Below are 26,150 nucleotides of genomic sequence, written 5' to 3'. Positions count from 1 at the left end.
TGAGCATTGAAATTTGAATAATTTCCCAACATTATATCCTTTCAATGCCTCTCAAATATTTCTCTGATAGTTACTTTAGTGTAAAGTTTTTATTTTCTGCTGTCATTTTGAGGACATCTTCAGTTTAGAAGTACTGTAGATTGAACTCAGGACCTCTTGCTTGCTAGGCAGGTGCTCTACTACTTGAGCCATGCTCCAAGCCCTTTTCTCTTCAGTTATTTTTCAGGTACGGTCTCACACTTCTGCACAAGATCACCTTGGACTGTGATTGTGATTGTCCTGCATCCCCAAGGAGCTGGGATAACAGGCATGCACCATTATGCCTGTCCCTGTCTTTTGCTAAATTCTTGTGCTTACACTCCAGTCTCTCATAGAGGGCAGCAGTGGTAATGTTGCAGCTGTTTCTACCATAAACTCTATTTATGTTCGTTTCTAGTTTTACTTCCTGCGTCATCACTTTTCATTTCTTTATCAAGTCTTCCTCTTTGTTGACTGACAAATATAGTCGTTTGAAATGCCACATGTTCTTATTGCTGAGAATCAGGAAAACAATGCTGCTACACACATTGATGAGCGTATATGAAGTGAATAGCTGATGTTCCATGGCCAATCACCACAGAGGCTGGATGAGGGATATGATTGGTCATTGAGCAGGATGCACTTTTGCTTTGGATGTAGTCATTTGTGGACTGCAGAACTAGAAGCCAAGTTTATATTTTATGCACACACCCAAAGTGAACATGTCCTAGGCTGGGCTCTAGTGGCTCATGACTAATTCTAGCTACTCAGGAACCTGAGCTCTGAAGCCCACAGTTAGAGGCCAGCCTAGAAGGGAAAGTCTCTTAGACTCTAATCTCCAACGAATCACTTAAGCTCAGGTGATGATAGAACAACTGCCTTGAACAAAAAAAGCTAAGGGTCAGAATGCAGGATATGAGTTCAAGCCCTACTACCAGTATACACACACACACACACACACACACACACACACACACACACACACACACACACACAGAGAGAGAGAGAGAGAGAGAGACAGAGAGAGAGGTTAACAAGCCTTAGTGAATAATACTTGAGCTATGTTTTGGGGAGCAGGGATAATTTAACTAAATCATGGTACTGGAAATTAATGCATATCAAATCAATCAAAAATTTCTTCTTGCATTTTCTTTAGAATGTGTATTTATGGACACTGCTTAGTTATTAAAGGTCATGGTCTTTGCTCTTACTGAGTTTAGTCTTGTGACTTTACTTTGTGCATTTGAATTTTGTGAAACTTAAAGGTTGGATTGTAGTTACTTTACTATTAAATTTTATTGTGTTAGATGTAGTTTGTGCTGTCTTTTTTTTCCTTTTTGTGCAGTGTCTGAGGCTTTAGCTTTAACTCAGGCCTGTATACTGGTTTTTGTTTGTTTGTTGTTTTTGTATACTCCTGGATACATTTTGTGAATATAGAATAGTGTTGTTTTATTGTTCTAATGACTTCCACGTGGGATTGTCTGATATTTTTCATGAGTGTATTCGGGTCATGCATTTGGTGTAGTCAGCATCTGAGTGCCTCTGCCTTCTTCTCCATGCTCCTATCAGGAGGTCCATGATGTTGATTTGTGCCACTGTCGTTAATGTTTTCACTTTGGGGCTTTGCTTAACCTGGCATTTGTCATGCTTCTTCACAGTAAAGTTACTACTTTCTCTATGAAACAAATTGTGTGGGGAAATGCCTTGGATATTGATATCAATATTCTGTTTCTCAACACAATTTCACCCAATAATTGGAATATTCATTGATGATGGTGACATGAATCATTATTATAATAATCATTTCTAAATACTGTTTTTTCAATTCTTGTACTTCCAAGAATTACAAGTATAATTGATTTACCCATACTGTAGGGCATCTTGATTGCTTCCTGAAATTAATTTTTTATTTATCAAGAAGTGTTTGTTGGCCTGAAGGAGTAGCTCAATAGTAGATTGCTTGCATACTATATATGAGAATCTTTATACCCATTAATATAAAACAGTGATCCAAAAGTGTTTTCTATAGCAAAATGAAGTTTTATAAACCACCAGAATCTGCATTTTTCCAAAGGCATCTGATTAGGCCCTAAAATTAAAAGAAAAATTGTTTAATGTGATTATTAATGAAAACTCAATCATCAGTCAAGATAAATTTCCAAGAAATGTTCATGTAAGCAACTTCAGTGTCTTTTTTCTTTCGGTTCTTTTTTTTTTTTTCTTTCCAGTCCTGGGCCTTGGACTCAGGGCCTGCGCACTGTCCCTGGTTTCTGTTTGCACTCTGCCACTTGAGCCACAGCGCCACTTCTGGCCGTTTTCTATATATGTGGTACTGGGGAATCAAACCTAGGGCTTCATGTATATAAGGCAGGTGCTCTTGCCACTAGGCCATATTCCCAGCCCCTTTCTTTCAGTTCTTATAAGCAAACTTTCCGGGGGGGGGGGGTTTAATTGGTCATGGGGCTTGAACTCAGGGCTTGGATACTGTCCCTGAGTGTTTTTACACAAGGGTAGTATTCTGTAACTTTCAGCCACAGCTCCAGTTTTGGTTTGGGGGTTGTTAACTGGAGATAAGAGTATCAAGGACTTTTCTGCATGGGCTGGTTTTAAACTGTGATCCTCATATTTCAGGCTCCTGAGTAGTTAAGGGTTACAGACGTGAGCCACCAGCACCCAACTATAGGCAAACTTTTATTGGGCTATTTCCACATTCATTTTATACGAATAGTCAATGACTGCATTTGTACTACAAGAGCAAGATTGTTCAAAAGAGAGGACACTCTTTAGCCATTTGGGGAGAGGTTGCTAACTCTTGGTTTACAGGATCAGAGAAGCCAGTCATGAAGATCTGAAAGAATCTCTGGAAATAAGAGTCTGTTCTAGCAGACACTCTGTATTTTGGGCAATTCCCACAACCTTATATGTCCTCCAATTTACAGAATTCTATAGGATGACAGGGTTTTTAAAAAGCCAATCTCACTTCATCTTTGTTGTCCATTCATTTGTGTGACACCAATTGAACGAATATACCCATTTCCATCTTTGTCCATGAGCTTCAGAAATCTTGGTAACCTGACTGGTTCCACCTCCCATAAGAGTGACTGAGGAGCAGATGTTGTGTAATGAGTAGAGATGTCTGTTACCTTGTTTTGCTAGGTGGCTGAGGTATTTCGCAATGGCCCAAAGAGCAATTTACTGTGTTCTGTGGCAATAAACCTCTTCCCCAAATTGGCCATCTGGTGTTTGAAGCCTGTATCTTACAAACATTTGTTGCTTTAATGGATAGTTGTTACTCATCTGCCTTTGGCTTTAGTTTTCCTGACATTCTCATTATTGCTCATCTGAAATAGCCCCAGTTTCAAGTAAGAAAGCACTTGGAGTTGTTTGTGTGACAGAAGGGACTCCATTTTCTCATCTGGAACACAAGGGGGTTTGGATGAGGAGATCCTGCCAGCTGGGACCATGTATGATTTTATGGTTCTATGAAACTTGCTGTTTTTTCTTCTTCATTTCTTCTTTTTACTTTCTTTATTTGAAAATGCAAAAAAAAAAACAACAAAAAAACCCCCCAAAACCCAACCCAGAGGGGTTACAGTTACATAAGTTAGACAAACTTGCTGCTTTTTTCTTCATTTGTTCCTAGTCCTGGGGCTTGAACTCTGGGCCTGGGCTCTGTCTCTGAGCCTCCTTTTTGCTCTAGGCTAGTAGTGCTCTACCACCTGAGACACAGCCACTTTTCACAATGGCTGTGAAAAGTCTCACATGCTTTCCTATCCAGGCTGGCTTTGAACCATGATCCTCAGATCTCAGCCTCTTGAGTAGTAAGGATTACAGTTGTGACCCACTGGCACCTGGCTGAACTAACTTTTAATGACTTGTATATGTGCTTGTCAAACCCGTGTAGAATGAGACTGTAACCTAGAGACAGGAAGGTGCAGGGACCATTGCTTTATGAATAACACACCAATCATATTGTATGATTGTGCCACATTCATCCTCCAACACGTTTTCATAGATCTCTTAAAAGGAAATCTCATGACTGATCTATGGCCTAGTTATCCTTCATCTTTTTTCCTACCATTCTGTCTTCTAGCACATCATGTACTGTAGCCCCACTGGCATCTCTAGTGTTTTCAAACCTGCCAGGAACATTCCCACCCTGGGGTCTGCACACTTGTTCCTCTGCCCAGAATGCTCTCAGAATATTCAGTTTGTTTGCTCCCAGCTTCATGCATATCTGGGCACAAATAATCATCTTCCAGAGAGACCCCCCCGCACCCACCTTTCAGTCTATTCCTTTACTTCCCATATCCATTGCAGTAGTCTCTGCTAGATGCAAAATTCATATATTCACCTATAATTTTTGTTCCCTTTCTTGGATATAATGCTGCTTACACATCATGCAGGAAGTATTTTATAAGTGTATATAAAGAAGAGTCATATATCTATTAAGTACTTGATTTTAGGATTTAAGATCGCCACAATTTCAATACTATTTGTTTTACATTCTTGTCTATAAGATATCTCATAGCTTTTGGATTCTGTGCCTATACTCCTACCTTTATTTATTCTTTTCAACTCTTTCCTCCCCAACCCTGGCTACTTCATTTATTGTGCCAGTCCTGGGCTTGTACTCAGGGCCTGAGTGCTGTTCTTGAGCTTTAATGCTCAAGGCTAGCGCTCAACCACTTGAGCCACAGCTCTACTTCTTGCCTTTTGGGTAGTTCATTGAGGAAAATAGTCTCATTACTTTTCTTGCCTAGGCTGGCTTCGAATCATGATCCTCAGATTTCAGCTTCCTGAATAGCTGGGATTAAAGGAACAATCTACCGGCACCAGCCTAGGTATTTAAACACCAATTCTTACTGGATGTTGCTCAGATGATGCCGTTCCTTTGAAACCTTCCACTGAGCACACCCACAGGCTCTCCATCTGAACAGTCTTATTTTTGTCATTATCTGATTCAGTGTACCTTAACTCCCCAACACAAGCTGCATGTGCAGAGACTAAACTTACATTCTTCTCTTTGTATGCGTTTCTGTATACATTTGAAGAGGAGTTAGAACTATGGCTTTGGCCAGAATAACGGTATTTATAATATTTTTAAATCTTAAAAAGGGTAAAGATCCAAGTGGACTCATTCTCAACTTTTTCAATAAAGAGGCAATCACTGGTAATACTACCAGCTTTTTCCATAAACAAATAACTATTGTGTTAGGAGATGAAACTTCTCTAAACAACTAATGAACTGTTTAACAAAAGGAATACCAGGAAATGAATTTGGGGGATAGGGGGAGAATTGAAGGGAGTACATAAATGGAGGGTAGAATGGTGGCAAATGCAGTCATTATAATTAATGTACATTATGTAAAACTTGAACTGTGTAACGAGGGGAGGATGGGATCAGGAAGAATGGGGAAGAATGATGGAAGTGATAACATTGGTCAAGTTGCATTGTACTCATAACCTGACTTAGAGCGTTGTAATCTTTTTGTACAACTACTTAGTAATTTTAAAATGTATGCACACATGTCAAATAGAAATTGCCATTGTTAGTATTAAAACACACTGTCTCTTTAAGAACTCATGCATGTGTTCATGTGTGCCGAAACACACATATACACACACACACACACGTATTATGTTCTTACTAAAAGTGTGATCATATCATACATGCAACACAGTAACCTATATTTTATTTTATTTTTAATGTAAAGGTGATGTAACATAAGTCAGGTATTTTTTTTCCAAATTTTTATTATCAAACTGATGTACAGAAAGGTTACAGTTTCATATGTTAGGCACTGGATACATTTCTTGTACAGTTTGTTACCTTGTCCCTCATCCCCCCTCCCTCATCCCCCTTTCCCTCCCCCCCCATGGAGGTGTTCAGTTCACTTACACCAAACAGTTTTGCAAGTATTGCTTTTGTAGTTGTTTGTCTTTTTTTACCCTGTGTCTGTCAAATTTGGTATTCCCTTTCAATTTCCTACTTCCAATACCAGTATACACGGTTTCCAATATACTCAGATAAGATTACAGAGATAGTGTAGGCACAACCACAGGAAGGTGATACAAGAACATCATCAATAATAGAAGCTACAGATACACATAGGACGTTGAAAGTAGTTACAACTGTGATATAACAATTGTTTCCATAACATGGAGTTCATTTCACTTAGCATCATCTTAGGTGTTCATAAGGGTATAGCTATTGGGCCTTGTGATGATCTGCTATGAATAAGTCAGGTATTGAGTAAATTTCTCTTGAATAGTGTCACCCCTCCCTCATTTCTCCCAGTTTTTTTCCTCTTCCCCCTTCCCCCAAGTTCTAGAGTTCATTTCCAATATAGTGTCTAGTGAATATCATTGATGATTAGTTCACCCTTTTTCCCACCATTTATGTACTTCCCCTTCCCCTCCCTAAATCACAAGACAAAAGGTACAGAAATCAAATATAGTGACAAAAGAAGAGGAAAGTAGGGAAAAAAACCCAAAAAGTAAAATTAAAAACCTCTCATTTCTACTTCTTCAAGTTTATTTCAATAAGCATAATTTTATATGATTATTTGCACATAGCTATTGAGATCTTCTTTTGGTCTCACTATGTGAATACTTTATAAACAAAATCTTTAACATGGTACCAAGGAAAAAATTCCATACAGTAAGTATCTTTACTGTCTATTTTAATCCCCGCACTGTTTAGTTCTATTTAATCCCTCTCTGACTGACTTTGAGGTCATTTGCAATTTTTCACTATTGGCTGTGTATGAGGTGCTTGATGTGGGTAGATAGGCTGAGAGATTTAGAGAGAGTGTAACATTTACGATCAGCATTGTGGACAGCTGGAACATAAATTGACTGGAAAAGCGTTCTTCACAAATACAATCTCTCAAAGGATTTTGAAAAACCTTACAATATTTTTACTTTTAGAACCAATATGTGTAATTGTTCAGAAATTTAAAGATGTGGAAAGTCTATTATTTCTAGAAAGTTAGAAATATACACATGATAAAATTAAGCAATGGCATTTTTTTTTCCAAATGGTTTAGATGGAATAAAAATAGTGATTTTTGCTGGGCCCTGGTGGCTCACTCCTGTAATCCTAGCTACTCAGGAGGTCGAGATCTGAGGATCTTGGTTCAAAGCCAGCCTGGACAGGAAAGTCTATGAGATTCTTATCTCCAATTAACCACCAGAATACTGGAAGTGGCACTGTGGCTCAAGTAGTAGAGCACTAGCCTTGAGCTGAAGAGCTCAGGGACAGAGCTCAGGCCCATAGTTAAAGCCCCATGACTGATTAAAAAAAAAATTGTAGTGATTTGATATCCTCTTTAAGTGGAACTGTATCTACACTTCTGTCGTGTGTGTGTGTGTGTGTGTGTGTGTGTGTGTGTGTGTGATTAGTTGAAGATAAGAGTCTCATGGACTTTTGCTGCCCAGGCTGGCTTCAAACCATGATCATCAGATCTCAGCCTCCTGAGTAGCTAGAATTATAGACACAAGCCACTAGAACTGTGTTCTTTAATCTATTTTTTTTAAACCCACTATCTTGTTCATTTTAATGATCAATATGCTCTATAGGCCCTTTCTTTTCTTGAGTATAGCTTCCTGTTGGGTAAGAACAAATGAGTGAGATTCATTAATTCATGAGGCTTTTCTTTCTTTCTTTTAAAGATAGTGTTTTTAGAAGAAGCATCTCAACAAGAAAAACTGGCCCAAGAATGGTGCTTCAAGCCATGTGAAATAAGAGAACTGAGCCACCAGTAAGTCTTCCCTAACGTTTTCCTTTTTCTTGATGCCATTGACTAGGCTCAAATGACTAGAAACCTACCTTGAGAGAGACCATGAGGTAGTGTTAGCTCATTAATGGGGGGAGGAGTAAGAAGAAGGTCAGTAGAGAAGAGGCGCCTGAAATAAACTTTGGGAAGGCTGTGTCCCCATTGTACTTTCATCCCCATGTAGACAGATACGTAAGCATCACAGTGGACGATAGTAATATCTGATAATAATAAGTGGGAGAGGCTGAAGGCATGAGAGATGATAAACTACTGGGGTACATAGTCTGAGGAATGATTAACCTGTTAGCATAGTTGGGGAAGTCCTATATCCAGAGCCCTGCTAGCAGACCAACTTGCAATTGAGTTGTGATTAAAAAAAAAAAAATATATATATACATATATATGTATGTATATATGTATGAACTGTGTTTTTCTACTGTAGATTCTGTCTTTAAAGCCTGCATGCTTTGTTGGATACAAATGAGATCATTTATTTTAATCTCAAATATTTTATATTGTTATAGGAAAACTATCCTTCTAAAGTCAATGAAAGTGAGACTGCTTTATTCTGAAAGCACTTTTTTAACTTGGAAACTGACCTTAGGAGAAAACAGCCAGAGGAGCACTGAACTGGAAGTTAAAGCCCCTAGTTTGAGTCCTCACACCATAGCTTTCTATCAGCTAAGAGTAAAGGTTGGCAAAATGCTGTCTTGGAGTTTCTCCCAGCCATGAAGCTCATGTCTAGAGAGTCCAGAGAGCTGCTGCCTTGCTCACAGCTCCAGACTCATGTAGGAGGCTCAGGTCTCCTGTCTTCTTGCCTCTCTCCCCAGTGTCCCTCAGCAGCTTAGAAGTGTTTGAGGAATAAGCATGGACATTGATACAGAGACATCAGGTCTCAGCAACACTTTCTGCTAAATTTTTAATCAGAGTTTATACTGAGGACCATGGGCATTTAGTCATCTGACTTGTCTATGTGATGAAGGTTGAGAAGCCTTGGAACTGGGTAAAATGGAGGTTGGGAGGAAATGAGATGGGAAATGGGTTGAATAAAGAGCCAGGGAGTAGACATTTCTACCATCTAAAAATGTTTTGGCTTCTCTTTGTGAGTCTGCTTTTTTTTATTTAGTTCTTCAAAACATGCAGATTCTGAGGGTCACATGGAGATGTGAGAAGAAATAATTTAAATTTTGATGTAAGACATAATTCAAATTCTTCAAATTCTGAAGAAAAAGTATTTCTAATGCAAAGTAATGCTATCAAATACAAGTTACATGCAGTTCAGTTTCTTGTAAGTTAAGACTCAAATACTATAGGGCAATGTCTCTGAGAATCTGGCTCAATATCCAATCTATCTACAGATGTTTCTCAGCAGGTGGATGCAGGGGATGGCGGTAGGTAAACTGATGGGTAATAAGGGCCTTGCTCTCCAACTGTAGAACTTCTATTGGTATGTCCCATTTGGTTAAAGGATGGATGGATGGAACTGTACCTCATGGGTAGAATTTGTGCTTAGTATGTGTGAGGCCTTGGACTGAATCACCAACACTGGACAAATTAAAAATAAAAACAAGTAAAAGACAGGTAGGTGTTCTGTAAGTGTACATAAGACCGTATATTGTTTCATTTTTGACTCTAGACTTGAACTGACTCCATTCCCCAAAATCTAGAAAATGAATCCTTCACACATGTTCTCTTACCGGTTTAGTTTACTGGTTTAGACTCACATACTCAAAACCTTTGACTCATTCTCCTTTCCTTTCTAGAGATAATAAAAGATGAAGTTTTTTTCTCTTATACCTTTCTGTTATTATTCTGTCCTTGTCACCATAATCTTTACCCAGAAGCCTGATGTTTGAGAGGTTTAAGGAGTCTCCCATCCCAACCCACCTGATTTATTATCCTAGATGCATTAATATATTTCAATTGCCAAAGAAACATGAAATAAATATATTATCCCTTATATCTTAGCTAAGAGATGTGTGATTACTCACTGAAGTGAGTATTCAACATCCATTATAATCCCCCCCCTTTTTTTTATTGAGACAGGGTCTTATGACATAGCCCTGGCTGGCTTTGAACTTACTGTGATGATCAGGTTGGCCTTGAACTCTGGTGTTTTAGTTTTTGTTTGGGGCTTTTGTTTCATTTTTTTTCTTTTGAGTGTTACTGGGGTTTGACTTCAGGGCTCATGTTTGCTATGGAGGTACATGAGGCTGACCACTGGCCCATTTTCCTCTGATTACTTTTGAGAGGTAGGTCTCATTTTTGCCTGGCTTGGCCCATGACCCTCTTGACCTCTGACTTCTGAGTAGCTATGATTACAGGAATGAGCCACAAGTGTCTGAGTCTTTTTTTTTTTTTTTATTTTTTGGCCAGTCCTGGGCCTTGGACTCAGGGCCTGAGCACTGTCCCTGGCTTCTTCCCGCTCAAGGCTAGCACTCTGCCACTTGAGCCACAGCGCCGCTTCTGGCCGTTTTCTGTATATGTGGTGCTGGGGAATCGAACCTAGGGCCTCGTGTATCCGAGGCAGGCACTCTTGCCACTAGGCTATATCCCCAGCCCAAGTGTCTGAGTCTTTTTATTTTTCAAAAAAAAAAAAAATATATATATATATATACACTGAAATACGCAGATATCAAGTATACAATTTAATGTTCTGACAAATATAGACTCAGCTAACCAACATAGTGATCGAGCTACAAAACTCTCTTAGCCTAGAAATTTCCCTCAGTTTCCCGTAGTTGCTCTGTAGCTTCTCATAGACAGCCAGTCATTTCTATCTTGTTTTTGAACATCAAAAAATCAAGATACCTAATTAATGTTAGCTTTGGGTGTCTGGATTCTTCCATCCACATCATGGTTTTGAGCTTCCTCCCCATTTTAGGTTTAAGACTAATTGATTATTATTGTTTTACTGCTGAATAGTGTTCCATCATACCACTTTGTTAATCGATGTTTTCCTGTGGTAGCTATTTATATCATTTCTAATTTGAGGCTAGTGTATGAATAAAGCTGCTGCAAATATTTGTGTCCAATCTGTTTTTGTAGGCTTATGTATTAGCTTACCTGAATAGACATTTAAGAGTGTAATCACTCAGGTTCTTCATGTTTGATCTACTCTACTTTCTCTACCTCTTTCTTCTTACTCCTCCATCTCTTTTTGTCGGTGCTCTGTCTGTGTTTTTCTCTCTGTCTGTCTGTCTGCCTGCCTACCTCTCTCTCTCTTTCTCTCTTTCTGTCTCTTTGTCTATCTGTCTGTCTCTCTCTTGCTTGCTCGCTCTCTCTTACACACACAGTACTGGGGATTGTACCTAGGGTCTTGAGTATTCGAAGCAAGTGCTCTGACACTTGTACCACAATCTCAGCCCTTAGTTCTCTTTATAAACTAAGACATTTATAGATACTCAGGGTTTTATTTGTCTCTTATTTGTCTGGGAACTATGCACACATTTGATTTGGCAACGTAAAAGATCTTTTGTGATGTCAAGTTTCAAGTTCAAATCCTTATGAGATCTAACATTTGCACAGGGTGAAGGTAATGTTAAATGCATACCATCTTTTAAAATACATCTATTTGGGATGAGTTTAATACACTAAATGCACACTGGTAAAAAAGATGGCTCATGAGAATAATTTTATGTGTCTGCTAATATTGGCCTACCTTACTTCTGGCCACAGTGCTCCTGAAAAACTAAAATTTTCCCTTTTAGGACTTCTAAGTATAAGAAAGACTAGAAATATCAATACTAAGTGATGGCTGAGGAAGGCAGGAAGACTAATCAGAAACACAAACTCTGAGTCAACTGTGGTGCTATGCACATATAATTCTAGCACTTGAGAGGCAGAAACTGAAGGATCATGAGTTCAAGGCCAGCCTGGGATTTATAAAGTGACTCTCTCATGAGGAAAGAAAAGAAAAGAAAAACAAGAAAAGGAAAGGAAAGGAAAAGAGATGAGAGAAGAGAAGAGGAGAGGAGAGGAGAGGAAAGGAAAGAAAAGGAAGAAGATCGAGATGGAGGGTGATGAGAAGTGGAAAGAAAGCTAGGGGGTGGGGAAGAGGGAGGGAGGGTAAGGTGCCAGGGAAGGGGAGAAAGAGAAATTGAGGAAGAAAAGAGAGAGGGAGGAAGAGGAGAAAGGGGAGGAGGGATAAAGGAAGAAATAAAGGAACAAAAAGGGGGAATGAGAAAGGAAGGGTGAATGAATGGTGGTCATGTCCCCATCTTCACTCAACCAATCACACAAATGACCCATTTGTGTTCTTTTGTGTTCCCATTTGTGTCATGAAGTAGCTCAAGTTTGTTCTTTGTTCTTCTACTTTAGAGCTCAGCTCTCTAAGCACTTAAGGACGGACTAGATTTTTTTTTTGCAAGATCAAGAAAAGTATGATCCTAAAATCGCAGCTGCTCCCTTTTCAGTCACCCATAGTGAATTGTGTGTATTTCCCCCTGCATGATTCTACAAGCTTTGTAAACCTCTCTTCCCTTTTGTCTTTATGAGACAGTCATAGGATTAGATCATAGTGTCCCTCCTGTCTCTGCCACAGCTGCCTGTTTCTACTTGCTTCTGTGCCTTTTCTTCCTTCACCATCTCTGATTAACCCCACAGCTGCTGTTGCAACTTGGGCTCTGTAGCTCTTGGAATCAGCTTTCCATTCTTAGGCCCTGACCACTTAATACTAGAGAAACTACAGTTGCTCAGTTGTATCAGTTACAATCCTGTGCAGGATAGACAATAAAATGTGATTTAAAAAAATAGAGAAAGGACTAAAAATGTTGTTAAATGCTCTTCATCTCATCTTAATTTCCAGTGAGTTCTTCATGCCCGGGCTGGTTGACACACACATCCATGCTCCGCAGTATTCCTTTGCTGGAAGCAATGTAGACCTGCCACTTTTGGAGTGGCTGGCCAACTACACGTTTCCTACAGAACACAGGTTCCAAAGTATTGACCTTGCTGAAGAAGTCTACACTAGAGTTGTTGTAAGTATCCTGTGGTGATTGTATTATGCTTTTGTTTTGTTTGAGGTAGAACATTGCTATATAGTTCAGGCTGCCCTTGAACTAGTGATCCTCCTGTTTCTGCCTTCCTAGGGCTTGGATTACAGCAAGTCTGACAAAGTCCAGTCCTCTCCTCTCTTCTCCCTTCCTCTTCTCTCCTCTCCTCCCCTCTCCTTTTCCTCCCCTTCTCCCTCCCCCTCCCCGTCCCCTTTCCCTCTCCCCTCCTTTCCCCTCCCTCCCTCCTTCTTCCTCTCCTCTCCTCCAACAGTGAAACCCAGTGCTTTGCATATCCTAGACACACACTCTATCTCTGAGCCCATTCCCCAGTCTTTTGCTCAATCATCTGTACAAACAGTTTCTAGGACTAGATTGAAGTTACAAAGCATAAACAGTAAGGCTCTTGTGTCCCATTGTAACTTTTTTTTTTCACTGATCCAGGGGCTTGAACTCAGGGCCTGAGAGCTGTCCCCAAGCATTTCTGTGAAGGCTAGCACTCTACCACTCAAGCCACAGCTCCACTTCTGGCTTTTGAGTGGTTCATTGGAGATAAGCATGTCATAGACTTTTTCTTCCTAGGCTTCAAACCACCATCCTCAGATCTCTGCCTTCTGGGTAGCTAAGATTATAGGTGTGAGTTACCAGTGGGTTCTTTCATAATCCACCAAGTCTGTAACCACTTCACTGTAACAGTGGCAAAGAGAGAATTTGAATCTAATTTCTTGTGTCCACAGTCTGGTAGTCTCCACATCACTCCTAGGGTTTTACATGATCAAATTTGAGTGCATATGTGAATTCCTTTCTTCTTGCCAATCCCTAATGCTGCTCTGAGAACCATAAGGAGTAGCTGTATGACCTTTGGAAAGTTCTGTGACTCACTTTCTATTGCAAAAAAAAATAAAAACCAACAACAACCCAGACATCATGATAGTACCTGTTCCATAGGATTGTTATAATTTAGCAAGTTAGTATTTGAAAGGTTCTTAAAATAGTATCAAGCAGGGCTGGGGATATGGCCTAGTGGCAAGAGAGCTTGCCTCGTATACATGAGGCCCTGGGTTCGATTCCCCAGCACCACATATACAGAAAACGGCCAGAAGTGGCGCTGTGGCTCAAGTGGCAGAGTGCTAGCCTTGAGCAAAAGGATGCCAGGGACAGTGCTCAGGCCCTGAGTCCAAGGCCCAGTACTGGCCAAAAAAAAAAAAAAAAATAGTATCAAGCACACGGTAAAGCTTCACATATGTGTTTTTTTAATGCTTGAGGAAACTTCAAATTTAAATTTAAAATTCTCATTGGATCAATATTGCATTAGGTTTGCATAGAGGAAAAAAAAATAGGATAGTCCCATATTTCAGTATCTGGCAGGAATATGACTTGAATATTGACACCACAAGAGGGAGCTCTAGGGCTAGGTCACTGAACACAGGTTTGCTATACTGACCTGCTACCCACCAAAGGCTCTGAAAAAGTCCTTTCTTGTACTCTTTCATGAACATCATTTCCTTTATTTCTACTCCAACCATGCACTCAAATTTAGAAATTAGAGTTTCAGTTGCCTTTTTATTTTTTTAGTGACAACTGGGACTTAATCAGGGCCTAAACTCTGTCCTTTAGCTTTTTCTGCTCCAGATGGATGCGGTACCACTCAAGCTACTACTCTACTTCTAGCTTTTTAGTGGTTCGTTGGAAATAAGAGTCTCAGAAACTTTCTTGCTCAGACTGGCTTCTGACCATGATCCTCAAATCCCAGCCTCCTCAGTAGCAAAGATTACAGGTGTAAGCCACCAGTGACTGGATGCAAGTGCCTTTTAAATCTGACCTCTGCCTCAGGCCATTCACCATACTTGGTCCAGCTGTACATGGCTGGATTTTTGTTAGACCCACTGGTAGTTTTCCTTGCGAGGTGTTGACTGTCTGGTGGTGACTGTCTTACAAGACTTATACAGAGACTGACCTTGTCCACCAATTTCCCTGCTCATAAATCATTCCTGCCTAAAAGAATGCTATCATTTATCCATTTGTCTTGCTTAATTATAAATTCAGTGTAAGCGTGGGTCTCACAGATTCACCATGCACCCACACGATAGCAGAAAAACTGAAGAATTAAAAACTATGTATGAAGTTGCTGGGGCATTGTGTCAATGAATTGTGCTAACCACACCAAATCTTTCTTCTCACCATTTATTTATACTTCACATTGTTCTAAAAATGGACTTGATATAGCTTAAAATCTCATAGTACACAACAAAAGAAAATGAGTTACCAAGTCACAGCCAAGGAAGAAAGCCAAATGGAAAAAGTAAAACCAAGAAGTCATTGCACACCTCAGAGGTTTGTTGTATCCGAGCTCTTGTGAAAAGTGTGTCACAATTTGGCTTCATCCAGAGAGGCAAATCAGATATTGGAATCACACTGTGCATATGATGGTTATGACCACATATGTTGAGATACATCACATTTATTCCTAATGTTGAAATGTAAGAAATCAATTCCAATGTTATTTAGTGTGGATGAATGATATATCTATATATCTGTAAAGATGCTATAATTTCAAGAAAATATTCAAATGGCTGGGTATCCCCAGCCATTGGTCAGTGATCCCAGCAATTGAGAAGCTGAGGCAGGAGGAGGATCACAAGTGTTTGAGGCCAGTCTGGATTACATAACAAGACTCCACCCAACTATATCAGATTAGAGAGACAGAATACCAAGGAATATGAAATACATATAAGGAATATGAAATATATATATATATATATCCTTCAAGGAATAACCACAAATACTTCTTATATGAGAGACTTTAGTACAAAATCAATTTCACTCCTGACAAGCAACTTCAGGACACACATCCTGGATATGAGCAAGCCCATTATTGGCTGGACCAATGTGGGTGTTGATGACATCCATTAAATAAAGCTGCAATTTGCTCACTAGATCACAACTCTCGGCTGAAGGTCTCCTGTGGTGGTGCAAAGGGGTACAAAGGAAGTATCCATGAATAAAAGCAAGTGCATTGTTTGTATTTTCTCTCCTAGAAAACAATCTTGCTCCACAGATTATGGCACTGATCATTAATCTGTCAATAGTTCTGTGTAAATTAGGAAACATCTCCTAAGAGTATGAAGAAAAAAATGTCAGGAAACAAATCCTAGAATATTTCCTAACCAGTGCAAATGGAATGATAGATTGAATTTCAAATCAGAATGAAATTAATGAAGAAGACCAGAAAGTTCAAGTATTTTCCAAAATTACAGAGGATTGGAGAAAAAGGTCCCCCATGAATGTGTTAAGACAAAGTAATGCAAATATTTTCCCAGGTAGTGGACTGAGCCACTTATTTCAATGATGGAAGGCTACAACTATTTCTAAAAACATATCAAGTCCTTAAATTAAAACTTAAGTACTCTACCACTTTAAGCTACCGGCCCTGAACTATCTTCTTTCTTTCTTTTTTTTGTGTGTGTTTGTGTATTCTATACATTCCCATTGCCAAACAATATATTTTATATATGTCCATTGCCATTCTGCCATTCAGGAAGGTGTTTAAAATTGGGGATTATAGCTTTAATTTTCAGTTTTATTGCATTCTGGTTAATAAGCCTAACTTGTGTGATTCTTTTTCATGGACATAGAGATTTATTGTTTGACTTAGTAAGAGGTTGATTTTTTTGTTTACTCTGTAAATTTTATAGAGTATACATTTTCTCTGTTGTTATGATGCTTTCTATATATTTCTGAGGTTAAATTGTTAAAAAGTGTTGCATTATTGACACTTCCTCTATATTTTTCTATATGACAAGCCAAGAACCTTCATGTACTTGTTCCTTCTATCGTCTCAATTTTTGTTTTGTTCTAGTACTGGGGCTTGTACTCAGGGCCTTACACTTGAGAGCATTTTTGCTTATGGCTGGCACTCTACCTCTCTATCCACACCTCCACTTCTAGCTTTTTTTTTTCTCCCACTGGTGAATTAGAGATGAATCTCACAAATTTGTCTTCCTTCAAACTGTCATCTTCAGACTTCATCCCCTTGAGTAGCTGGGATTATAGGTGTACCTATGGGTACTAGGCTAGCTAGTTTAATTTTTCACTATGTATACTTAACTTAAAATTTGTTTAAGGATGTGTATTTAATATAATCCAACTCAAATTTGTTACTTGTTGATATCTGCACTTGATTAACAATGAGTTTTACTTTTACTTTTGCAACTTGGATGCCTATATCATGTGTTGAGGTATAGTTTCTGACTGTAATTTCAGAGAAGGTGAGAGATGAATGCTCTAACCCCTTGGATCACCAAAACTGATTCCATTTTGTTCTTATTCTTAAATCAAGATGTAGCTGTCAGGAGAAGTCTGTTGAAATTATTTACCTGCCACCATCTACTGAGGTTATGACAACCTGACCCTCATGCTTTCTTGGCTAATTTACTGTTCTGCCATATTTTCTCTTCAATTCCTTTTATCTTACCACCTTATTGGACAGTCTGATTGGCATACATATATGTCAATTCTGTTGGTGAAATTTATCAAATTATATAATATATTAAGCATTCTTATTAATATGTTATAATATTAATATATTATAATACTTATATACTACATTATTGATATATTATATAATGGATATATTATATATAATGATGTACATATATAATATAGATCATCAAGACTTTCTTCTTGCTCCTTTATTTTTTTAATTAATTAATTTATATATTGTCAAAGGGATGTACAGAGGGGTTACAGTTTCATATGTAAGGCAGTGAGTATATTTCTTATTAAACTTATTGCCTCCTCCTTGATTTTTATGCCACTTTTCCCCCTCTCCAACTCCCTCCCTGCACCAAATCCTTTATTTTTTAATTGTTTGGCGGTTAGAACCTTTACCAAGAAAGCCACAGTGGTATCGTACTGTTCACTACGAGCACATGCTATGAAGATGTCCAAATGGAATTCTTGTGTACAACAGAAGCTTTGTGCCTCTGGCCAACTCCTTCTTCCTCTCTGACAGTCCCTGGTAGCCACCATTCTATTCTGTGTTTCTGTGAGTCTGACTAATTTCCTCACAAATATGGTGTCATGTAGTTATTTTCCTCCAGATAGTGTTCTCAAGGTTTATCCATGTCATTGTACATGGCAGGATTCCTTTTCTTTTTAAGACTTGCTACCACTCCACTGTGCAACTGAACTACCATTGGTTCCTCAGTTCACCTGTTAGCAGGCATTTACAGGGAGTCTAAGTCTGAGCTATTGAGAAGAATGCTGCAAAGGACATGACAACATAGGTGTCTTTTGGGGATGCTGGTTTCATTTCCTGTGGACAGATGCTCAGATGTGGGACTGCTATGGTAAGGTGATAGTTGCACTTGTAATTTTTTCCCAAGATATTTTGATGGTGTCTGTAGTGGTTGTACCAATTTCTATCTTCAACAACTGTGTATTTCTTCTGCCAACACTTGGTATTTTTTTTAATATAGTCAATTTCCCTCCAATCAATTATTGCTGTTCATAAGACGATATTAAGAAGATATTAACACTTCTGAATTATATTTAATTTCCCTGCACTTTTCTTTCTTGTCACATCAAACATAATGTAATGGCCCAATTTAGCAAATCATTAATTCATTCTTACATAGGTTAGTTTGTTCCTCCTCTAGTCTTCTAAGGTTAATTATTGTTAATTTCCTGTGTACTTTTGTTGTAGTAGTTCTGCTTCCTTAGTACACACTAAGTACAGGGCACACACTAGGATGCAGACACGTTTCTAGCTTCTGGAGATCAAAATCATTGCTATGGTATTTGTTCTTCACCTGGATCTGTGATCCTACTGGAGCTTTGAAGTTCTAAGGATCCTCTACTGACAGGCAGGGATATTTTATTTCATGTGTATGTACAGTGTCATAAATTTGGAAAGATTGCCTGGCACCTGTGGCTCATGCCTATAATTCTAGCTACTCAGGAGGCTGAGATCTGAGGATTGTGTTTTGAAGTCAGACCTGGCAGGAAAGTCTATTAGACTCTTATCTACAATTAACCACCAGAAAAAGCAAAGTCCTGCTGTGGCTCAAAGTGGTAGAGTGCTAGCCTTGAGCAACAGGTCTCAAGACTGACAAAAAAAAGGGGGGGGGGTGGAGATTGATATGTCAATCCAAAATTTCAAAGTCTTTGGGCCTTTGGGACTAACTGATGTCATGGGAATCTCACTGACTTCATTTCAGTAGATGATTGAAGCCAAGAGGTTTGGAAGGTAAGACCTTTGGTTCTCTGTTATCTTCATTCCTGTTTTGTTCCTGCCAACAACTGGACTTCTGACTCCTGTTCTGGTCAAGAAAGTCCTCTTATCTCACAAAGGAGGAAAGTGATGCAGAAAAAGTCTGGCACCTTTCATAAAGCCACATAGATAAGCACAAGTAAAACACAAGCAAGAGCTGCTGTGTCTGCAAAACTCCTGCCCATGTAGATTAGTGTTGGCAGACTGGCAAACCCCAACATAGGGGGAATTCTGGAGGCAGTGAGCAGGCCTCCAGGGTGACAGCGAGGAGAGCCTGCTCCTGGCCTTTCCTTTTCTCTAAGAAGGGAATGGTGGAGGTAAATGTGTAGTCCTCTCGGGATGAATGAGGGCCCGGGACATGAGCCAGACCTCCCATAAAACCTGTCATTCACTCTGTGTTTTTGAGGACGTGTGCCCTCTAAATGTTATCCATTTTCTACCGATTGTCTCTCTTCCCTTCATGGGACAGGTTGGGAGGTTGAGTGACTTCAACAGGAAGGAGAAGGATACAATTACTTAATTATCTATGCACAGACCTTCAGCCCATCCTTTGCAAGCACACATAATACTTCCCACCTCCTTTCCAAGTGGTTTTAATGTACTGCCCATGCTTTTTAAAAGTATTTTTTTAATCATTCAAGGATAGGTTGAAATGTTTTCTCCACTCCTGTCTTCTCTAATATCCTGGCAGGTTAATAAATTTTGTGTTCTTTTACTGTTATATTAATGGAAATTTACTAAAGAATAGCACATAAATGCATGTTATCAATCTGCATGTTGAACTGGAAGTCTGGCTGAATAATTTTACTTTGTAATAGAAGGAAAAAAATCTCATTTGTTATCATTTGTGCATTCCCAGATGCAATAAGACTTGGATAACCTTAAAGAATCTTAAGAAGCAAGGAATTCATTAGTATCACATTTTATGAATTCTGAAATAAGAACTGTATATGAATCTAGGAAACCAAGTATCAGCTTCTCCTGTAGCTCACACTTTTGGACTATAAATACTTTGCCATTTACTTAAAGTATGTTCCATATCAAGATGGGGTACCTTTAAATAAGCACATTTTAAAATTAAAAACTAGAATTCTATTTTCATCTGTCTAGGCCATGTGACTTTGCTGAGCACATGCGATTCCGGGTTTTTGTGATTTATTTTTAGAGGAGAACTCTAAAGAATGGAACAACCACAGCTTGTTACTTTGGAACAATTCACACTGACTCATCTCTGCTCCTTGCGGAAATTACAGGTGAGCTGATGAAAGTAGGATTTATGGGTATATCGAGCAAAGACAGCACATTATGCCTGGCAACAACTTAAATGTGATAGGCAGTCCTGCCTTTTTAATTGCGAGAACTTTCACATGGCATTTTTTTTTTTACAAATAGTTTTGTGCCTATATATATCTTTGGCCCTGAAATGTTTTTGATTGCTTAAATAATTCCATTATTTCTGTATCATTTCAGTTTCCCAAATGATGTATTAATTTGGGGCTTCTTAAAGTGCATATTTATCCATTCTAGTTGCAGCAGAATTTGTTATATGATAATTATTGGCTGTTGGCTCCACACAGTAGGCTGTGTAGATGCTGGGGGCACCATGGAACAGAAAATCATTTCTTGTCCTTGAGCCAGACTGAATACTTACATTGATGAATAATTTTAGTAACATGTAGATGATGTTGCTAGGTGTCTGCATGGATCAACTCAGCTCAAAATAGTCCTCTGAGATAGTTATTGGTTTCCTTATAGTATAAATGGATGAACTGATCCTCAGAGAAGTTTATACATTGCAAGCAGAGCTGAGACATGGCTTTAGGTTAATGACTCCAAAACTTGTACCAAGCATAGTGCTTCTCGCATAGGGGGTGCTTGGCAAATACCATGGCCACTGCACTTATTACACTACTGATGGCCAAGAGAGAGATGATACAAAATAAACATTTCAGTTTTTAGAGACAAAGGAAATCCAGGACTCCATCCTTTGGGAAGACATTATGGAAAGGCCTTTGATACGGAGGGAAAATAGAGTAGGGGAGAGGTTGCAATGTCTCCAAGACAAAGGAATGAGATGGGCAGAGGAAGGGGAACAGAAATGCCCATTATGGACAGAGGAAGCAGGGAATATAATGTTTTATGGAGGAATGGATTCTTGCATGGTAGGGTGGGGGAAGAGTGAGGGAGAAGGTTCCAATTGTGGAGGAGGTTGAATATGCATCAAAGACTGGAAGAAGGCTTTGAGCCAAGTCAGTGACAGCATAAAAGTGACTTCAAGGAAAATCAGTCTCATGGCCAGGTATTAAGATAAACTATGGTGGAACAAGAGAGGGAGAAATATTTATGGGAAGTTTATGATGATATTGTAAAAAGAATTAACATTGCCCTATGTAGCTCCAACTTTGTATGCTGAAATAGAATTCTTCCAACATTTTTGATGAAGACCAGGTTCCTCAGGGCTGAAATCTGTCAGGAACATTCAGTGTAATTCCCCAAAGATAGTAATATTCCTATGGCTACACATGAGAGCAATAGTGCCTTTCTCATATCATTGTGCATAGTTTTCATAAACCTGCACATAGGAGGAGACCCTGGAAACATATAGATCAAGTCTTGAAGTAAATAATAGGACATCCTGGCATAACTAGAGGGACAAGAAATCAACTTCACCATCAGAAGCTAGTATCCATGTTCTTAATGATGTTGTGCTTTATATAGAAGAAATCATTATATATTATTATATGTTATATTATATTTTATAGAGAGAGAAAGAGAAGAGAGAGACTTACTCCAAGGATGTTGGTTGAGTAAGAGAGAAGAAAGTTGTGAGTTTGGACACAGAGAAGGAAAGAGGAGAAGAAATAGTGTCAAGGTAGAGATTAGTAGGGAATGTCCTTAGGATCTGAGGCTGTTCTTTGCTTTACCATGTGATAAAATAAGAACAAATGCAGTTATATCAGGAAAAATATAGACAAAATGAACAAGAAATGGAAAAACTGAACAAATCATTAAACTATTACTCAAAGTGAGTAAGGTTTTGTTTTGTTACTCTTCGGGCTGTGTTGATGGATATTCATCTCTATTATCAATGATTTTAACTTCTGAGTGATTCTAGAAAGTTCATGGAATTTATTATTTGTGGGGGGAAACGCATGTCTTCAGATTCTTGTTCTGTATGCTTTGCAGATAAATTTGGTCAGCGGGCTTTTGTTGGCAAAGTATGCATGGATTTGAATGACACAGTCCCCGAATATAAGGAGTCCACTGAGGAATCAATTAAGGAGACAGAGAGGTAAATTGCCCAGGCAGCTTTATGTCTTTTAGTGGGAATCGTCTGCATTGATTGATAGAGTTTGTTATGGAGAGAGAAAACCACATATAGTTATGATCTATTTGGGATCTGCAAGTATCCTTTTTAATACAGTGTCTACAAGTAGTCTGTAGTGAATCCTTCCAAATTGTTGGTCATGCATAATGGTTTACCAAATGCTTTCCTCTGTAGTGCTGGACTTATCCCACATACAAATCTCCCTTAGGCGCCTCTTTTTTATGGCAAGAGCATTGATTCTGGTACTGACCAAATGACTTGCCCACAACATTAGTCACCTCTCCATTACTCTAATCAAATACCAGAGATTACTGACTTGCAAAAGCTTACTTGGGCTCATGGCTGTGGAGCTTCCAGTGCATGTTCCTGTGGTCCTGTGCCTTTGAGCTTCTGGTGACGCAGTACATTGTGGTACAATGCTTGACAGAGCAATCTACTGACTTTATGAGCACAAAGCTGGACTCTGCCCTTGGAAATCAATGGTTATACTGTGAAAAACAGCAACTGCCTCTTTAGGGAAATAAGAAGCATCTACTTTGTGGTTTTAAATACTTCCAGGTGCACAGGACTTTATGCTTCTAATATCTGTGTAACACAACATATTGCATTTATTCCTCCAAATGGAGCTTAAGTTAGTTTCACAACTTAGGTACATGGGATATACTGTATAGAAGCCCAAACTGATTTTGTACTCTGTCTTTGTACTGTGGTTTTGTACTCCATCTTTGGCAAGAAATGAGAAGGCAGAGTAATTACTACTTGTTAATCTTTAATTAGTGATGGTGAAACACGTGCAGCATTAGAAATGTTTGCACGGAAATCAGGACATGTAAGGATCATATTTTCATCCTTTCCAAACACGTATTTGAAAAATATTCAATATTCTGATTTGCCATCTGTTGCTTCATTTCAGATTTGTGTCAGAAATGCTTCAAAGAAATGTAAGTAAATTTGTTCCAGGTTTGCATTGGGAATGTATTTTTGTTAGTTGTGGGATTTGTTATTTAAGTGATTTGATAGAGATTAGTCTATGTACCTTTGGCTTATTCCATGCATGAAAAGTATTTTCCTGGAAGCTTAAATTGTTGTCACAGGGGAACAATCAAGTCAGCTCAGAGGAGTCAGTCATTAAAAAACAGCACGCACGCGCGCGCACACACACACAGAGTTATCTAACCCATGAAGATTGTAAATATTCAGTGTGATATTTGATATATGTATTCATTTATATGCTTAGTTAATAAGGTTTGCAATCAAATTAATTGAATTGGACAAAAGATCCCTGAGCCTACTCATCCTATAGGTACAGTAAACAACTTGAAAGCAGGAAGGGTTTATTTTAGCTCACAATTTCAAAGCTTTAACCCATGGCTACTTAATGTGATGGTAAAAGTGTAGGTCAGAAGAGAGCTGCTTGCCTGTTGTGGCCAAGAAGCAAAGAAAGAGAAAGAAAGGATGGGGCCAAGCACAAAATATACCCTTCAAGGACACACGCACAGTGACCTGTGACCTCCAACTAGGCCCTACCTCCAAAGTTTCCACCACCTCCCAATCATGTCATCAGCTGAGGACTAAGCCTTCAACACATGAGCTTAGGCGAATAAGAACCAAACAATATTAAAATCCTAATCACTGCCCATTTGAGACTCATCATCTCAAGGCAGCTTTCCCATTGTCAGTAGTTTTTATCCCTCCTCTTCTACTTCCTTTTGATTTGACAGGATTGGTCTCTGGAGAGGAGGGGGCTTCCTCCTCTTCCTAGATCCAGGCAGGTATGTGGAATCTGGAAGTCACGTTGATATTTGGTGGCTGTCTCGCCATTCTTTCTGGCCATTGCCCCTGCCTCATCAGATCTGAAACACAGGGCATGTTCACTTACTACTGTGATCCATACATATCTGACATATCACATGACTGCTGGCATCCTCTTTACAGTGTTCTGCTGTTGGGGGAGCCTCCACTGACAATGCTACTTCCTACTTCCACCCTAGCAGGCTGGTGGATGGCTTACACCTGCAAGTTTGCCTCTTCCTTTAACTCTTGTTTACAATCTGCCTGAAAGTCCATAGGGATGCTTAGAACTTCTTTTCCTTTTGGGGGAGAATTCACTGAGACTTTGTAAATCTGTATTCTCAACAGTCCTCTGTGAATCCTGCTTTCCTGCCCAGCCATTCACCTCCAGTCACCCCAGAGCCAATCCTCCTATTAAGTTGTTTTCAAGAAAGCTGTGGTCAGTGCACCCACTTGTGATGTAGAGAAGGGAAGAAGACATCATCCTCTCACTCATGGCTTCCCCAGCACTCTCTTTCTGCTTCCAATATGCTTCAAAAGGTCAAGTGCTCTAGGCTTTTTACTGAACATTAATGGATGAAGAAGGAGGGGTAGGTCTTCTGCTAAACCTAGCAAGAAAGAATCTGTTTTCAGCCAGGTTTCATGAAACCTAGCCCTCCTATTCATGACTTAGAACTGGGGAGACTGCCCACAAAAAAATGAAGGGTATAAGTCAACTTGTTAGGTGATACACAGTTGAGTATATGCTACCTATTCTTGTTATCCATATATGCCTTATACATTAAAAATATTTCCACCCTTTTTCCATCGAGTTCTGTACCCTCCTACACTCCTGAAGATATCCATGTGAATACACCATACATAATAAAAAGGAGACAGAATCATCAAAAATTAGAAATTTAAAAGAGAGCGAGAGAGACCTTGTTTGCATATCTTGGAGTTCATTATATATTACATATATTATAAATATTATATATATAAATTTATATAAAAGTAAAGATTAGTGGAGCTCATGGGACACTGATGAAAGTGAACTATGCAACTTGTGGGTAGAAATGGGAGGGAAGGACTGGGAGAGGAGAGAATGAGGGAACAGAAGACACTGTGTGGAAGGAAATGTACTCATATAATTGTAATCCCTCTGTACATCACCTTTATAATAACCGTAAACTATGTTTTAAAGAGGAAGAAAATGGAGCTGGGAACAATCCTAGCTTCTCACTAAGCTAAAACAATACATTTTTCCAGTATTCTAGGGTGAAGCCCATAGTGACACCCCGTTTTTCCCTTTCCTGCTCTGAGATGTTGATGTGTGAACTGGGCAATATTGCGAAGACCCATGATTTACACATTCAGGTAGGTATTTTGCTTCTGTTTGTTCGCCTGACCAGATCTGTAAGATTTCTCAGCATTCTAAATCATAACCTCCAGTCATCTCCAGTGTTTAGCTGAGATCTTGTATTTTTGAAGCATTTCAGGGCAGGATGTCATTCTAATGTCACATAATACAATTCTTTATTCTGTAGCTAAGAAACTGGAAGTTGCCTTTACCTGAAGTCTTGTGTGATCATTCTTATGAAGTGAAAGCAAAATCAGGGACAAATGACCTGTTCTCTGCTAAACACACTTAAAGTACTTCTTCACTTTCAGTTGATGCCTTCTTCACTGTTCTACACCTTCATTCTTAGAGGAACCAGCTATTATTTGAATTTTTTTTAAATCTAATTTCTACCTTACAAAAATGCATTTAAAAGTCCTTTTGTTCTGAGTTTGTTAATTTGAGATCAGGAACAAAAAAGTATATCTTACTTTATCATTAAGTTGTTTCAAGTTAGCAATAAAACACTTAAAAAAAATCTTACAGCTGGCTTAAAACTGGGAACTCCCTTCCTCTATCCAAGCTTAATTACATATTGTATTACAATTTATCTTCTTAGGAGTTGATAATCTTAGAGAAAAGGGTAAGT

The 26,150-nt window shown here is 38.9% G+C and overlaps 1 protein-coding gene across 1 annotated transcript in view; it reads left to right on the top strand.

The window, feature by feature from the left end:
• The window catches only part of Gda (guanine deaminase), a 75,882-nt gene that overhangs the window by 27,459 nt on the left and 22,273 nt on the right, over nt 1-26,150 (top strand). The window contains exons 2-7 of the mRNA XM_048351766.1: nt 7,696-7,784; nt 12,607-12,778; nt 20,230-20,317; nt 22,251-22,356; nt 23,306-23,333; nt 25,432-25,539. Coding sequence (XP_048207723.1) covers nt 7,696-7,784; nt 12,607-12,778; nt 20,230-20,317; nt 22,251-22,356; nt 23,306-23,333; nt 25,432-25,539 — 591 coding nt within the window. The remainder of the gene's footprint in view (nt 1-7,695; nt 7,785-12,606; nt 12,779-20,229; nt 20,318-22,250; nt 22,357-23,305; nt 23,334-25,431; nt 25,540-26,150) is intronic.

Source organism: Perognathus longimembris, chromosome 1 (assembly GCF_023159225.1).
Source record: "Perognathus longimembris pacificus isolate PPM17 chromosome 1, ASM2315922v1, whole genome shotgun sequence".
NCBI classification, from domain to species: Eukaryota; Metazoa; Chordata; class Mammalia; order Rodentia; family Heteromyidae; genus Perognathus; species Perognathus longimembris.
Note: the sequence above shows the minus strand (reverse complement) of the source record. Positions and strands in the feature narration are given on the sequence as shown.